Source organism: Parambassis ranga, chromosome 1 (assembly GCF_900634625.1).
Source record: "Parambassis ranga chromosome 1, fParRan2.1, whole genome shotgun sequence".
NCBI classification, from domain to species: Eukaryota; Metazoa; Chordata; class Actinopteri; family Ambassidae; genus Parambassis; species Parambassis ranga.
In genome coordinates, this window is record NC_041022.1 from 15,273,049 (window position 1) to 15,291,270 (window position 18,222).

At 41.6% G+C, this 18,222-nt stretch overlaps 1 protein-coding gene across 4 annotated transcripts in view; it reads left to right on the plus strand.

The window, feature by feature from the left end:
- lrba (LPS-responsive vesicle trafficking, beach and anchor containing) overlaps positions 1-18,222 on the plus strand; it is a 158,939-nt gene that overhangs the window by 57,949 nt on the left and 82,768 nt on the right. For all 4 annotated transcript variants that reach the window (XM_028403060.1, XM_028403068.1, XM_028403050.1 and 1 more), the window contains 2 exons: positions 6,906-6,970; positions 8,626-8,734. In XM_028403060.1, the coding sequence (XP_028258861.1) occupies positions 6,906-6,970; positions 8,626-8,734 (174 nt within the window). The remainder of the gene's footprint in view (positions 1-6,905; positions 6,971-8,625; positions 8,735-18,222) is intronic.

Consider the following 18,222-nt stretch of genomic DNA (forward strand, 5'->3'; position numbering starts at 1 on the left):
TTCAGTTAATTATACGAACATTCCTCTGCTTCTACTTTAACGGTTCCAGTTTCCCTCTTTCACTTGGTTTTTCCTGCCTTTGTCATATTTACAGTCATTGTGTTGTTTCCTTCTTGAGCATCCACCCAAAACAGCTGATTAATAAGTAATGCAGTTGGACAAGAGAAAGAGGTTTTCCTTGTGCTCTCCGCTGTCCATCCAGAGCTTTGAGAAATCATCTTGTTGGATACTAGACCGTCTATGGTGAGCAGAAGCATATAAATCTTCTAGTAGCTGCATTTGTGTCCTGTAGATCAGCCATTATTGTCCGGCCCCTCTGTCAGCCCATCCATCCTTCTGCCATTTATCAGAAATGCATCCTGTACATGGAGTGGAAGAGAGAGGGAGGGGGGCGGGGCGGAGGTGGTGTTTGGGGAGTGTTTGTTTCATGAAGGCTAAGACCAGATAGGAAGGACTGCTGTTACAGTTTTAAACCAAAATATAACAGAAACAAAAACTGGGTTGTGTAGTGTAAATAAATGCATTTTTTTAAATTTCCACATATACTACACACACTGTAAAATTCCCTTGCTTAATTTCTAACCATGTCAACATAGACACATGGCTTAATATGTTGCATCATCAAAAAGCAACACATCCAAACATTAAGGATAGAGTAGAAAGGAGAGAGATGTTATATGATGTCCACAGGAGAAGGTACAGTAGATTGCTTTCTAGCAGGCACTCGACAAATGTTCACTACTGTGGACAACAAGTATTGGATGGGTCTCTATCTCTGATTTAAGCAAACAGCATTTTGTTGTAGCTACTGATGCAGATAATCCTTTAATTGTAATTCAATAACATCATTGTTAACCTGCTAATCCAATGACTGCACATTATCATTTGCTTCCAGGCAGTCTCACCAAAGTTAACCTGTTTAACAGATGGGCACCTCTCTCAGTCAGTGGGGAGAGAGACATTGACTTCCCCAAACACTTGGCTCCTGCTGACCCTTGACCTTCTGACCTCCAGGTTATAAGAAGAGAGTGGTGTAGGCATAGAAGTTTAAACCCCTGCAGTCAGGGAACAGGTCACGAGTCTACAGCCATCGCGCTCTACACAATCAATAGCATAATCTGAGAAACGGGGGAACCAGTTGTTGGCTTAGTTCACAACCCAACAAGACAGACAAACCAGTTGTGTTGGTAAAAGTGAGGTTTTTTATTTGAACTAAATAGACATCTGTCAGTGGCCATATTTCTTCTTCGCTCCCATAAGTAATGGATCAAAAGCAGACCATGTTGAATGAACCACTTGGGGAGCTGGGAGAGGTGAGAGAAGTGGTAAGGAATGTGATGAAACCAAGGGACAAAAATACTTTCTCCATCATTCTTCTTGCAGTCAGACCTACACCCCACTGTGCAGTTAAACAGGCACGCAAGGTTCAAGATCAGTGAAAATCAAAGTGTTGTTTTTCCTTCCCTCCCTCCCTCTCCGCAATCACCCTGTACTCGGCTCTGGTGCCTCTTTACAGCCATGCCACGCGGCTCCGTGTCCCTGCCATCACTCTCCGGTTCAGAGGTAATATTGTGCTGCATATTCTTTGAAAATATACTCTCCTATGAGACGTAGAGAAAACACAGTAACACCAACTGGCACTTAATTCTGCGGACTCCCTGTCGTTGCCAGCTATGCAGCCAGAGAAGGAGGCGGCGAGGGGGGGGCGGCACAGTGTGTTGTGTTGGAGGAGCTTGGGGTCAAGGGGGGCTTCCTGACAGGAAGTGAAGTCTAGCTGAGAGGAGAAAATCAGACAGGAGACTCCTAAAAATATCAAGTGGCTTTTAATTTGGCTCCTGGCCGCTTTTACTATGAGCCAGCTTCAGTGGCAAGAATGCTTGGTTATTTATACACAACATATAGTCGTGTTTCAAATAAATGAATTTCCCTGACAGAGAGCTCTCCTCCTGACAGGCACTGTTAATGTAATGTTTTCATACCTGACAGGTCTCTCATTATAAGACCTTGGAATGCATTCTTATGTTTCTCCCCCTGCTATCCTCTCCAGCCATCCTGCTGATAAAAATCCCATCTTGGCGTCTTTGCTCTGATTTGTAGTGGAGTCTGTTAGCTGCTTTTTTGATTTAGTAAAAGAGAGGTTCAAAAACTAAATCTCATTTTTTTCATTTTAAAGTAGGAAACTATAATATGGTTATTCCTAAGTGTACTATTGCATTTAGCAGCTTAGAGAACACAGAAGATTTGACACATCTGACAGGATGTCAGCATCACATTTATATGTACATTTTGTTTCTCCTACATATACACCTTTGCTCCAGCAGCTTGAGCATGCATTTTTTTAAAAATAGAAGGTTGTATGTTGGACATTCACAATAGTCAGTGGCAATGATAATGTTATGATTACTGTCAAAATGGCTTCCTCTTTGTGAATAGATAGTGGTCTAGGTGAACAGGATGGCTGTTGGAGAATAGTTCAGTTGTAGGTGCCAGACTTGTCACGCGCTTTTCATATGCAGATATGCAGCAGTGTTCAGATTTGCTGTCATCAGGATCATTAGAAAAGGTTTTTTCACAGTGGGTCTAAGTTTGTCTCTTGTTTTTCTGAAGGAAAGCACAGAAGAAAGAAGTTCTTCTGTGCTGTGCACTGAAAAGTTATAGAAAAAAAATACATTCTTGGATGAGGTGACGATTTTATTTCAACATCTGTTTCATTTGGATCTGAAACGGCTGCATGTGGCGTTTAAATATCCTTATTCTCCTCACACCATTAAAATCCACTGACATTAACTGAATGAGCTGCATATCATATTAGGCCCCGTTCACACTGGAGAAAGTCATTCCAGCTAGAGTGGGATTGAGCCCAGACAGCCTTTAAGCTGGATGCGTTCAGACCTATTTTCAAATCTGGCTAGCACACAGTTGTGTCCACACTCAATCCGGCTTCATCCAGCGTGTTTGCTGTTCTCCAAACCACTTGGAGAACAGCAAACACGCTGGATGCAAACCACTAGGTGGCGCCTCGTAATATGGCTAATAATGTGGCTAGCCGGATTCACTGCGTTCACACCTGAGCCACATTTGAGCCAAGCCGGCTTGATCCACCCTCGAGAGGGTGGATCTAGCCGGCTTGAAATCAAACTGGATTCAGCCGGATTGGAGGTGTTCACACTCGGAAAAAAACACATCTGGATTGATCTGGATGCGGCCAAATCCTGCTTAAGCCACATTTTTTCCCCCAGTGTGAACGGGGCCTTAAAGGATCAGTTTTAAAAAAAGACTTTTTTTTTTAAATAGAATTCAGGTCTGTATGAATAAATGTTCGGTATCCACTTAAACGTTGCTTTTCATGCAACTTTCAAAAGCTGTAACATGTTGAGTTTCTGTTTGGCGTATGGGAGCTTTAGGTCCAGTTTTCTCACTCACTGTGTTGTAGTGTAGTCGTGACAGTGTGAGTCCATGAAGCTCTTGGAGACCCGGCAGTATAAATATTTGGACATCAGTTGTGAATTTGGTCATGCAAACACCAACACAAGTGTCTGTTTTTCTTTAAGCAGATACCATCTGAACATGCACATGTGGATTGCTGAGTGTTAAATCAGTAATACACACGTCACAGACACAACTGATCTGCCTCTCAATCAATCAATCAATCAAAGAGCATGCATTGCACACAATAGCTCTTTGTTAGTCATTGATGATATCAGGTCACCATTCTTGAACATTTTAGGTCACACAGTAACTAAAAACTGCTTCCTGTTCTGCCCCTTTTTTGTGGCCATCAAAACACAAACATATAATACAAATAGTCCAAATTTGCCACCACCTGTTATTGATACGTCAGTGGTCAGAGCAGCTTTGTGTTACACAGCAGCCACTGACAGATTTATTTGAATTCTTTGAACATGTGCCTTTTGTTTGCATCAGCTAACCCTTTTTTTGCAGCCTCACTCTCTGTCACTTTGCAATTAAAGTACTATTCATACAGCTCTGAGGCATTTTATGGCTTCAGAGAATGAAAAAAAAACTCAGTAGCTCTCAGCCTCTTTAATTTAACTTCTGCTGTACTGCCACGTTTGACACAAGGATTTATGCTTTTGTCATCTCATCTAAAGCCTTATTCCCATTGCCTTTCAGATCAACAAATACTTGTGATTATGAGTGATGCCACCGAAAAGCAAAACTGACTTATTTATTATTCCGAAAGAGCTGGGACATTTCTTTCTTCAGCGTTGGAAAATGTTTTCCTTGTGTTGTGGCGAGCCTCATGTTTGAAAGGCGATTTTGCTCAGGAGGTCTGTGTTTTCTCACCAGTGGTAGTGGTATATTTAGATGTTGATTATGGATAATCAGCTGTAATGACGGAAGTGCATGGCATGTGTGTTTAGACTCAATGCCATCATCGTGGAACACAGACCAAACAGTCTGTCTTATTGACTTCAGGCATTTCCATGAATAGGTTCACATTAATTCATATATACACTCACATACAAAAAAGCTCTTTTAAACATCTACAAAATTCCTGTCCGTTCACTAGTGTTCTGTCAACCCTCTCTTTCGTCCTATCATCTGTTAGGAGGTCAGGTTAAAGGTGAGAGGTCACAAATGGCTGCTTGTATCCTCTCATCAGGAGTGCTGTGGTCATGGCCATAAAAGCTGTGACATCGCTGACCAGGGCAGCCAAAATCCAATATTCTATCACTGACCTGTCCCTGCTGCCTTTTTGTCACTGGGAGATGTCCCTCAGATCAGGGTCATTGCTTTTTTAATTCAACTAGAGGAGCCATTTCTTAGCCCATAATGACACCATTAGTCTTGCTATCACCTTTGTCTGTGTCCACAAAATGCCAATGTCCTCTCGGCCAACCTAATTTAGAAGCAAAGCTTTCCTGAGCTGCCGATTTGCTACAATCTTTAGCTCTGCTGAAGGAGCGTTTGGTTTCACATTCAATTCTAAGAGGAAATTTTATGTCGGTGGTTTTCTGCTTCTCCACAGAGTGCGACTTTATTTACAGCCTCACTTCCTGTGCTGTTTATTTGAAGTCCAGCTTGCACAGCCTGGTCCGGTTTAGAATATCCCCGCAGCCACAGGCTAACACTCATGGTTAATGTCCTTCAACTACAGTCTATGCTTCAGCTAGAAGGCCCCAAGGCTACTCTCACACGTTTCCTCCAAAGCAGGCCTCAGCCACAGAACCTTCTGCCAGTACTCGACTCCAAAACACTCATTCCACTCCTGAGCTCAGAGTCTTATTCCCTCTGTGCCCTCTTTATTTGGAATGTATTGTAAACATGGTCAATGCCAATATGGTCTTGCAGGACAAAAAGCGGTTATGAATTGAGGTTAAGTGTAAGCTTGTTTTTCTGTATGACGTGTGCAGTTGGGTTACAGAGTGATGGTGCACAGGCATTCCAGAAGAATGGTTCCCTTGGCTCGCTGCATGATTGGTTTTGATAGGCACATACTTGTTGTACTGCAAAGGGAGAAAACTATATGGTTTTGAAAAACACACATGTACAAATATGTTTGGATGTGTATTAAGGAGTTTGTGTAAGTGGATCTTTCCTTCCTCCTTGTGGGGCTGGTGTCCTGCTCCCTGTGGGCTCTCTAGGTTTACTGAAAAGCTAGTCTCTACATAAACACACAGTTTCCTCTATCAGCTCCGGAGTTGATGACAGCAGAGTCTAAAACATTTTGGCTTCTACACACTCTTCCAACTCATAGTTGTTTTAGGGGGGCAATTGAATTAAGCAAACTTAAATTGGTTGCTCTAAACACTATGAAACACTATGAAATAAAAATATAGTTTCTAATCTACTGATGAAAATTTTAAATAAAAAATAAATAATGTGGAGAATTTGGTGATTGTTGTTTTTTATAAGATTAGTTTGGTAGTTTAGGTCTCCTAACTGAGTTTTTTTTTTTTTTTTGCAAATATTTCTTTGTCTCCCCAGAGAGGAAGGGGTGGGGGGGCACTGTGAGGTTCAGACAGGCCCCATGACCTTGTTGCTTTATTATTCTTTTGACGGTTGTGTTGAAGGTGTTGAAATATCGAACAGAACATGAGAGACGATGGCCGCTGAGTTTCCCTTCTCTCGTTGTCCCTTCAACATTGAGAATTTTCGAAGTCGTGCACGACTGCGGTTGGATTGTTTAGACTGACACCTTGAACCATAACGTTAGTCAAAGAGAGGAAGAAATTTGTGTATTTACTTGTGATAAATGCACTCTCAACACGACTCTTTCACTCCTGTTCGGTTGTGTGCTTGCTTGTGCTGACTAAAGCTGTTAGTTCTCACTTTGGATGATGTTTTATTGGATATTAGTGACAGAAAGAGACACAGCAAAAACTACTGAGTCACCAGGATGAAAGCAGGGCCAAGTGTTGATTTTTAAATGCCAACTGCACTTTGACATCTTAAAATATATATTTTTTTAGCTAGTTCATTGTCAGGCAGAATGCCAATGGTGTAAATTAGCACCCACTCCATTAAATATATAACCCTCTGTCAGGTCTGTGTGAAAAACTGTTTTTCAGTATTGATAAATAGTAATATTTATTACAATATTTCACTTAACAATGTTGATAGTTCAAAATGTAGTTAGTGTCTTTCAGAACTTTATGAACTATTAGATAGAAAGTTGATTTTCTGTTGGTAATGTACTCTTCTATGTGCAAACCCAAACAACTGGTGTTTATTTCTATTGTGTGATATTTTATTGTGACTATCATTATTGGGTAAAAATGTATTTCTTTAAATTAAAATGAACTGTCTGATTCAGGATTGTTCTACCAGCTTTGTTTTAGTTAAATTTACAATCCTTTCACAGAATAATATTTTACAGAAATGTTCTGTGACTTTGTAAAAGGTACATTACTAATTCATTGGTCATGTCTTTTGTGTAGGAATGGCAGAACTCCATCCAGAAGAATGCCGGTTTAGCCTTTATTGAGCTGGTCAACGAAGGCAGGTAGGTAACAGTGATCTGCCATGTACATGTATGCCATATTCTCCTCTTGCAGCAGCTCTTGATTATCTTTCCAACCTCCAACCACTTTCCAATTTCACCACCGTTGATCACTTCACAGCCCCTCAGGCCCACTAAGATCCCCTGTGGCCTCTGTGATGGGGTGGCTACTCAGGATTCTGGGAAACAATCAATGTTTGGGGAGTAGCGGAGGAGCTTAGGAAAGTGAGGATGGAAGACCTGAGTTCAAGGCTCCATTCAATACCTGCTCATCCCAGAGGGATTTGGGGGGAAAAGGAGAGGGGTTAAGGCAGAAGGTGACAGGAGCTCTGATCACTGGTTCGTCTGTGACACTTGGGAAATCACTCTTGATTTCTTGCTGCCTGTCTGTCAGTTTATGCCATTCGAGCCTTTATCTATAGGTAGCCATTTTTAATTTCTAATGCTGTTCCTTTCTCTTTTTTTTTCCAATTTGACACATCAGCTTTCCTTTTTTCATATTAAGAGACAAAATCAAAACTCTTAACAATTTCAGATTTTGCCCTACACACCACCTTATTGATCCTGTCCTTTTAGAATTGACATTAACTAATCCCTTGTAATTCTAGTGAGACTAGCAGTGCATCCCTTTGGACTGGATTTATGATTCAAGTCGTCGAGGTGGGGTTATTTGTAATGCAGACCTATATACATACATGTACCACAGGTGCACGTTTGGTGGGAGTCAGCCTTTAAATTATTACTCGAGAACTTTAAAGTGTCAGCCTAAGGAAATTTGTTACTGTACAACAATGTACAGACATCTCAATTATCTGAAGCCCCACTGATTCCATAGCATGGTCGGGATGTCCATGCTAAGTGTTAAAGCCATCTTTAATTTTAAATATATGATAGTATTTTTGAGGCAGTGACAGCAACTTTACAGCCATATTACCACAATGCATGTGCAACATATATGCAGTAAAAATGAAATACCACGAGTCTATATTGTCCACATGCACAGTTATTAGCACAGAGCACCAAGAAGAAGTGCAGTGGTCAGGTTATTGATAGTGGGGCCTGAAGAGGCCCAGCACCTCCGCTCCCCTGCTGCACTGTGCTGAAACAGCAGGCTTAGGTTACAGTCATCCCCTGGCCCCTAGACTCCCCTCCCCACATCTCCTCTCCTTCTCTGTCCCCTGCTCTGTTATTGTTCCACTTTGCACAGTGCTGACCTGTAGGGCCAGAGAGAGAGGTTTTCTTTGACCTGCTCACACACAAAACATGCATGTTTCATCAACGCTGATAAGACTAGGGAGGTAGACTACATATGTAACAACATGGGCAGAGATCCTCCCTCTTGTCAGATGCATATCATTAACAAATCAATTAACACCTGCACCCCAGTTAAAAGGACAAATCTGGTTTGATTTGGGTTCTAAATTAGATTTTCTGCTTGTTTTGCACGGCTCTTTTCACAGTATTATATGGATATTACATGGCTGTTGTTTCTACAGGTCACCAGCTATCATAGTTAAACATGTGCTTTAAACATTTCTGATACATTTAGCCTCTGTGACTGTAGTAACTGACAATGCATATTGTGTTGTCAAACATTCAAATGATCAAATATTTTCTATATATCCAAGCATGTGTCTTTATCATTTTCTCTTCTCCAGGCTTCTGAGTCACACCATGAAAGACCACCTGGTTCGTGTGGCTAATGAAGCTGAATTCATCCTTAGCCGTCAGAGAGCTGAAGACATCCATAAACATGCAGAATTTGAGGTAAGAAGATGTGTTTCTAGCCATTGCAATGTTTATTGACAAAATGGAGCTAATATTGTGCAGTTTAGAATTGAAAGGGCAACAGAAGTATAAAGAAAGTTTGCAACATTAAACTACTGTAAATTAATGTACCAAGAAAAACAACTTGGTAATTTTCACTGAGAAATGTAGCCTTGCATACTCACATATAAGTTAATTTGGTGCTTTTAATAATAATACTCAGACTGCCCTAATAGTCTGTGAGTCTTGTGAGTATAAAAACAAGCAACTGGTAGCTGTGGAGGAAGGCAGAGAGCAGCTAATCCAACGACAACATCAAACTTGTCCATCAGCATTTGCTGTCACAGCATAAATGTTTTCAACTATAATCCTGGCTTATCATGAACATACACACACATATACAAAGATGTAGTTTGACAGTGGAGATTATGGTTGGCACTAACCAAATACAGTGTAGAGTTAAGTTATCCCCGTGTGTCTCAGTCTAACCCTGAAACATAACTTCTCCCCCCTTCCTCCTACCAGTTCTTAGCACAAACGTTGCCATTCACGGGTAGCTGCTGGGCCAACGCTGTCCTGACCCACGGGCACCCTTCATTGCCCCTTTCTGATTCAAACCTCTCCCACACTCGCCCCCCTTCTGCTTTCTAGATCTCACCAAAATCATTTCCTGTCCTGCTGAGATCCTGTCCATTATACTCCCGCTGGGGGTGTATTTTGCCAGTGACAGGAATATGGCATCCTCCCCTCTCCTCCAGCCCTCTTCCCTCATTTCTCAGGAACCTGCCATCACTAAAAGCTGCAGACAGACCTGAGAGGTGCTGGCCTGAAGGGCTGACTGTGTGTGTAAACCCACCACCTCCACCCCCAAGCCTTGGCCCCCACTTTGCAGTGAAATGTACTGCTTTTTTTAAGGTTCAAGGAAGGGTCTCTCTTACATATGGGTAAAGTAGAATCCCTGCTGACTGTTGAAAGTCAGTCATAGAGACGGTTGTACAACTTCTGCACATCAACATTTTGTCTGTGATGACTATGTTTTGCTCTTTTGTCTGTGCTTTGCTGTGTGATTGTCATCCTGTTCCCCTGAACTCTTATTACATACTGTGCTCCAAGTGTCAGGCTGTTGCACAGTATTATTTTACATGATCTGTCCTCATCATTATCAGCACAGGCTGCTGATGTATGATTAGTTCCACTAGGCCGATTTTTTTTTTATTCCACTGCATACTGACTGTATTAAAAGGTGCACAGTATTTGTGCTCTTGCAAAAGTGTGTGTAAGGTTCAGCATCTGTCTTCAGCTGACACAAGAGCAGCACAAAAAAACAAAACAAAACAAAAACTGTAGAGTCTGTTGCCTGACTGGCTGACAGACAGACTTGGCAGTCAGTTTGCACATGACGGTCCCAAATGATCCTGCTCTGCCTCGGCCTCTTGCTGTGGCCACAGGCCACATGCTCTTATTGTAACCATGTCTCTATCCCTTCTCCGTTTCTCAGGCTCCCCAGCTTTAGTCCCTAATTTCTGACCTGGCATACAGTAGTTTGTCTGAGCATAACATGTCATGTTCCCAACTTGTTCAAATCAAACTTCTTGATTGTCTTTTTTGTTGTTGTACAGTATGTCCTGTCTGTGTGTCAACGTCAATATGTGCTCACCAGTGACCTTGGTCATCTTGGCCAGGCACTATAAAGTCTGAAGTCTGCAAACATTTTCCTGGCTTGTACAGTGATAAGTATATTAACATATTCTCTGGAGTCCACTAGCTTTCAAAAATGCGATTGTTTCAATCACATCTTTGGTTGTGTGTCATTAGTACAACAGGAGACACGATGTCCAGCCTTGTAAGAAAAAGTCAATGGAGTTGAAGTTTGTAACCTTTCAGATTCATCTGCAATTGACCTGTTCTGTTGGTTATGTATGAGGAAAGTGTTGGTTCTTGTGTTATTTTAGTTAAGAACTCACCTCTGGTTGATTTTGTCATGTCATATAGGCTTTTTAGTACACTGCTGAAAAAAATAAAGGGAACACTTAAACAACACAATGTGACTCCAAGTCAATCACACTTCTGTGAAACCAGCCTGTCCAGTTAGGAAGCAACACTGATTGTGGATCAATTTCAGCTGCTGTTGTGCAAATGGAACAGACAACAGGTGGAAATGAGAGGCAATTATCAAGACAACCCATATAAAGGAGAGGTTCTGCAGGTGCTGACCACAGACCAGACTCTGTTCTCATCCTTTCTGCCTGATGTTTTGCTCACTTTTGCATTTTGTCAGTGCTCTCACCCCTAGAGGTAGCATGAGGCGGTGTCTACAACCCACAGAAGCTGCTCAGGTAGTGCAGCTCATCTAGGCGATCTGTGGCAAGAAGGTTTGCTGTGTCTGTCAGCACAGTGTCCAATGCAGACATAGAGGGGGCTGCAGGAGGGCAACAACCCAGCAGCAGGACTACACAGCCCTTTAATATGCTAGCCAGAGGTACCCTGGCTGCCATTAGGAACTGGGATGAGATCCTCAGACCCATTGAGACCATATGCTGGAGCAGTGGGTCCTGGGTAGCTTCTGACGCATGGCAATGCTAGGCCTCATGTGGCTGAAGTTTGTCAGCACTTTCTGCACGTTGAAGGCATTGATGCTATGGAGTGGCTTTCCACTCAAGTTGGATCAGCCTGTAATGTGATTTTCCACTTTTATTTTGAGTATGGCTTCAAATCCAGACATAATAATTTTGATTTACATTGATCATTTTTATGTTATTTTGTTTTTAACATATTCCAGGATGTAATGAATGCAGATTTTTGAACTGGAATATTTCATGTTCCCTTTATTTTTTTTGAGCAGTGTACAATACAGTGTTGAGTCCAATAGGTGTATTATATTTCCAAATTAGGCAGCACCATCAATTACGTGAACTACTACTCACTTGAGTGCAAAAAATACAACTAATATGTTTTTTTTTATATTTCAGTTATATTTTCAGGTTGCCAATCTTTAACTTTACCTGCTTTTGCAATCTCCCAGCCATCCTCAATCAGATACCCACCGCAGCTTGTCCCAAACTATGTTTCACAATTGAATTCCCCACTTAAATGCAGTTGCTCCTCAGTGACCCCTGAGAAGAAGTGAGCCCCTGATAAGTCTTGCTCTGATATTGCTGTATTGATTTTTGCCTCCATACAAGCTCTACTTCAGCCTGCTCGAGCCAACGGTTTCATTTTGCACTGCCACAATAAAAATAACAGGCCAATGAAACATCCCCCCCAAGGGTGGGGGTGGAGGGTTTTGAAATAATTTTCGGCTATGTCCCAGTTTTTTAAAGGGTGGCCCCTGTTTAAATGTGTTGTGGTGACACTATATATATTGGTTGTTGTTTTGTAATAACAATAGGCCTCCATAGTGGCTCATACAGAGTTAGTGAGAAGTTTAGCCAAGCAATGCAGCTCCAACTTCCAGAGCGCGATTTGCAACCCCATCACTACTGTGCTACATAAGCTTGTTTTAGTTAAACAGCAGCAGCAGCAGCAAAGCTCCACCAAATCCCCAGAATTGGGAATAATTCAATACATAAAAAACAAATTTATGTTTGCTTCTTGTCAGATTTCATATCCTTGAGAAGGCAGTGATAGAGGAGCCCTTTGATTTAGATACCCGTTTGCCTCAGAGTCATAACATATGCTTTTCCCCTCTCACTGTCTCTCGCTTTCTCACTCACACTCTCACTGGCTCTCTGTGGGACAGAATTGAGTTATCTTTGGCCCTGAGAGTAAGTTATTACAGTGGGCTTAGGGTGAAACAGAGATGAAGATAACTAGGGGGAAATCCAATTACCTTTTAGGGTTCTCTATCTAATAGGATCCTTAATGTGAAGGAGATCTGCAGATCGGATGCTGCTGCCCAGCACAGCAAATGATAGACTCTGATATCTTCCACAGGAGCAGGGAGGAAAGGGAGCCCGAGAGATAGAAAGGAGGGGAGAGAAATCGAACTCCCTCTTTTTATGGGGCTGTTCATTAGGGATGAAATGTGGTGGGCTCAGGGGCACAAGGGCAGATAAGAAGATTCAGATAGGGAAGAGTGAGCAAGACCCAAGTCATTTCTATTCTTATGTGTTGTTTTTTTAACTGTTTTTGCTCAGTCTTTTCTTTTTTTTCCTGTAGAAGCTTGATTCATCCTCTGCTGTTATATGGAGTAATTGAATTGAGAGATCTTGTGAAAGCCAGACGATAGTGGCTAATTAGTGCTTGGCGTCATTGTCTTCCCACTGCTGAGCTTGTAAAACGATCTGATCCTTCTCCCCCATGTTAACGACATTAACATTGAGCTGATACTCATTATGTTCTATCATCATAGCACTGGGCTCAGAAAGCTTGTGCTTCCCAAATGGTCGGACAGTGCTGAGCGTCACACATAAAGTCTGGGCAGGGTTGTTCCAATATATTTGTTATCACAAGGAAGAACAACAGAAAATTAGAATATATTAAAAGAATAGGATCTATTTTAGAAAATGAACACAGCTTAAATCAAGATACATGTGACAGCTATGAGCTTTATACTATAACTTATACGCCTTCCATTGATATTCCATTTGATCTACTGAACTCCATGCAAGTCCATCCTTAGTTTCTGCCCTCCTGCTTAGATCAGGTTGAGTTCAAGGGGAGGTTATCCTTTTATTTCCATAGCAACCAAGGGGGCAGTGGTGTCTAGTGAGACACTGGGCTTTTTTGCATGAAAATAATTTGAAGTCTAAAGGCAAAATCTATGTTACACTGTTCAGCCAATTTGAGCAGGTGCTAGTTTTAATGTGGTCCAACGTGGAAACCACTATATGTTTAAACTGGTTAGATCTATCATAGAACCACATTACTACATCATTGCAACTTTGAAAATAGAGTGTTTATTTGACCAGAAGTAAGAGAGAGGCTAGCCAAGTAGCAGCTGAAAGCAGAAGATGACAGTAAAAAGCAATTAAAAACAAATTGGAAAAAATAATAATCATCCCACATGAGAATCAAGCTTTACAATCCCGACCTCCAAATGTGGTCCGTGTTGACCTTTGTACCTGCTGGTCCTCTGCCTCATAGAAAAAAACTTTTATTGTGAAGCTAATACTTACTGAGAGTTGAAATTACACATACATTATGATTTGCAACACAAGTACATATTGTTAAACACGCAAGTGATCTGAGAAAAAAAAGGTCAGTCCAACACACACACACAGGAGAGAGAGTCAGAAAACCACAACTCCCAAAGGCTATTTACACCACATCACTCCTAACACTCAAACTGATAGCTGCCACCAACTGTAGCTTGCTGTCATGTAGTTGTCGCAGCTGTAATGTAGTATGTCAGCAGGGCTGGATGCCCGAGCATCTCATTATGGGCAAATCTGTTGTCAAGAGAATGAAAGGGGGGGAAAACAGGAACACAACTATTTTTGTGTTGGTATCAAGAGAATCGGGGCACAGTTTAAAAAAAAAAAAAAAAAAAAAGTAAGTGAGAAATTTTACAGGCTGCCAGGACATGAACACATCAAGGCTGGACAGCAATAGTTTTTCTATTAACAAAATATATAACAGGTTGGCATGTCTTCTTTTGGTGAAGGCTTATTTTCTTGTGCTGTTCCATATGGACTGTTTCACTGAAGACACTGGGAGATGGGAAAGGAGAAGCAGGGTACAGAGGATGGTTAGAGAACAGTAGTCTCAGTCCTGCAGTCTTGTCAACGTAATGAAGTCCCAAGGTACTTCCTCCACAGCTCCTATCATTACGCGTGACCAGCTAACCCTGAAATATGACTTTACTTCACAGTTTCCTTTGTTTCACACAGTTCCTTTAGTCATAGAGGAATCTTATCTTCATTATTTTTTTGTTGGTTTAAGCAGCTGAAGGTGAGCTCATAATTCTGGATAAAAAAGTGTCACTATTATAATCAGTGCAGAGATTTGTCCTTGTTTGGGTTAGGTAAATTGTTATATTTAATAGAGCCTTGTTTTTAGATTCATCCTGAGCTCTGTCTGTGCCGCTATCTTGTATTTGTAATTTCAGCCTAGAGTGGATTCAGAGGATATGTATTTTTCATCTGGTAGCATCCTACCTTCATTTGACTATTTGTCTTCTCCGCATGACTTTTTAAGATGTATGATTTTTCATATGGCATGACCTTGAAGCAGAGCTGGAGTCATCATGCCAGCGACACAGACTGATGTGGCAAAAGGAGGGCGCGTTTGTGCAGAGATGAGTGGATTCTGGGTAGAAAAGATGAAGCTGCTGCCAGCCAAGCATGGTGACCAGTCCATTAAAGATCATACACAGACGGTGTGAAGGGAGGAGCTGGAGGAGGAGAGAGATACTTTGATAAGTGTTGGGCCTGCGTTAACCTTGATGGCCGCATGCAGTGGGCTGATGCCAGCAGCAGGGATCTGTTTCAACTGGATTAGATTATTTATTTTCCTCTGGCGCTTCTGGAGAAGAAAAAAAAATCAATACTTGGGAGCCCGGCATGACAGGAGCATCATTTCAGAATTGAAGTGGCTGTCAGGCATTGTCATTTGGTGACTTTTGTTCGCCATTGTACTTTTAAGCCCTCATTTTTCTCCCCCTCCTCTTCCTTTCACTCGTTTCTTTCCTGGCCCATTGTCTGAATTCCCCTGGTGACATTTTATGTTGCAATTTGAAAACTCGAGGGCAAGAGATCAAGTGCAAGAGAATCTCTCTGAAACCAATTGGTAGACTGGTTCGGCATTTACTTTTGTTTAGCGACCCCCATCCTCCTTTCTCATTTCGTCCTCTTGTCTCCCTAGACCTCCATTGTGTTCCAGGAGGAATTTATTTGTAGTATATTTGCATTCTCTGATACCAGACAAGGACAAGCCTGATGTCTCGCCTTCCTTTGGACAGTTTCTCTGCCCGTTTGTAAATGAAACCCTTTGGGAGTGCTTGTCGACGGATGTGAGAAATTGAAGATTCTCGTGGAGCGATAGCCCAGCCTTGGAGCACGCATATCCCTGATGTGCCACCAATGTCAGGAGATTGCAAATCAACCTCTTTAATAACATCTTGGCCAGTTTTGTTTCTCCCTCCTGTTCTCCGACAGAACCCAGAGACCCTGTGTTTGTCATCAGACGGTGTGTGTGTGTGTATGTTGAAGGCTCACTGTGGCACAGCAACACCACTAGACCTTTCTCTGTCACTCTAATTGATAAACATAGGGCTGATATCTTGTAATGAGGCTCCATTCTACGGCCTATTATGCAGGTTAACCCTCTCAACCCACAGAGGGAGAGGAGGAGGGGAGCAGAGGCATCATCTGACAACAGCTCCAGCATTTAGATAAAGCTGACACTGGTACAACAACAGTACTGTAAAAACTCCCCTCCTTGTTTCCCCCCTCTGCTTATTATTTGTAAAATCAGGATTGCTGAGACCTGATTTGGTAGCAGCTACAGCCGCCCTAACGATGTTTAGCAGCAGAAAGCTTGTATGTTTTTTTTTTTGTCAGGTTTACAATACGTCTCTGTAATGGTTAAAATGCATTTGTCTGTGCAGAGGTGTGGTGCTATTCTCTGCTATAATGTGACTTTAGAGATGATTACTGTTCTTTCCACTCTCCAGCCTCTACTTCTCCAGCGGCCCATTTCCTCCCCCAAAACTCCAACACACATCCATAGTTATTTATTTGAACTGTGGATGAATTGTGGGAGACACGACTCAGTGTAATTGACTCGATTAATGCCAGCCATTATCATTTCGTCTTCACCAAGCTGTCTCCTCCGGCAGAGCCAGCACCCACGTTAGCCCGACCCTGTCAGCCAGGCCATGTAATGGAAGGTGCTGCCCATGATTACAGTGTCGCAAGTCATAACGGTCTCACTGCCAGCAAGTTGTGCCCTGGTGGCTGTCTGGGTAGGAGGCTAAGCATCCCTTTTCCACTTCTTAACTTGTAAAATAGGAGTGCTTGTCAGTTTTTATGTTTGTTTTCTTATCAAAATATGCACACTGACTGCTTCAGCCGCCTCAAAAGAGGCATGTTTCCTATTGAAATGTGAACTTTTAATTCACTTCTTATGTTTCCTCAACATTCTTTGAGAGGAATGAAAGAACAGTTTGTTTAAAAAAAATGCCCCTCTCTTTTTTGTAAGTATCTTTCCTTTATTCTGTCACTGGACCTGTAGGGAAGTGAATGCAGGACGGTGCCAACAGGGAGATTTAGTTATTCGCTTTAACCCAAGGTAACATAACATAATAAGTCCTTCATCATACCTCGGCACATTCTCTGACTTCACATCAACGGAATGACCCCTGGAATTAACAGTGACTTGTCTTTTCCACTTACAAGCAAAGCCAGCTTTGGATTTTAATGGCGCTACTTATATGTTCAGCTTTTTTGGTTGTTATTTTAGGGGTGAGTCTGTGAATTTGGCCTTTTCTCCTGTAGTCGACTTTGGCTTTGGATTTAAGAAAAGCCCATTACAGCATGGAGGGTTTGGGTGTTTGGGCAGGCTCAACACACAGGTGATGAAGTGTTTGTTTATGGTTATGAGTTTGAACCCAGCACCGCTGATTAGTACTGCAGACTTTACATGTCTCAGACTGGGGCAGATGGAAATGGGTTTTTCACAGACCTGCTACTTGGTATCTGTTTAAATGAAGGAAGTCCACATAAGCATTTATTTTGTATAAATGGGTCATTCATACAATTACAGATTTTTGGCAAATGTTGGATATCATATTCCAGGTCACTCCAGTCTTGCTCCATGTCCATTTATTCATGTTTTTTTTTTTTTCAGCGATCAAGATCAATGAGCATACACACACAGAGCAAACGTAACATTTTTGATCTACTATGAATCCTTTTTGTCTAAAATGTGAAGCACTTACTCAGCAACCCTTATTGTTTTATTCCTTGGGTCATCACACTGGAAGGTCATGGCCTGCTTTAATGCCACATAAGGAGACATAGATTGATAATTAAAGCTGAGCAGCCTGCAGAAAAGCCTCTCTAATGTGATTTATACCTATAGATTTTCTGCCAGATATGAAATGTTGTCGTTCAAATTGAAGAGGAGGGCCCATTATAAAGCGATTTAGTGGTAACTTTGGGAAAGCACGTTGCATTTGTTTAGCCATGCTTTTAGGTTGGTACTTACTGTGTGACCAATAGGAGAGGTTTATTTTATGAGCACAGTGATACAGTGCTACATTAATAATCAAATGAGTTTTTATTCTTTAAACCTTGGCCTTTTGCTTGAGTAGCCCTGCTCAGATCACAGCGAAGCAAAAATAAATGAATAAAAAAAAATTAAATAAATGCCCATATGAAAGATTACTTTTTTTTTCTTTAGATGCAGTATGAGTATGCAACAGTAATGAGTTTTGAAGCAGGGATCAGAAATCAAAACACTGTTATAGCTGTTACCATTTTGAGAAGGTGTTTTAGTTTCACCGTCACTGCAGAGTTCAAAGGCCTGTTCTGATAACACATTCA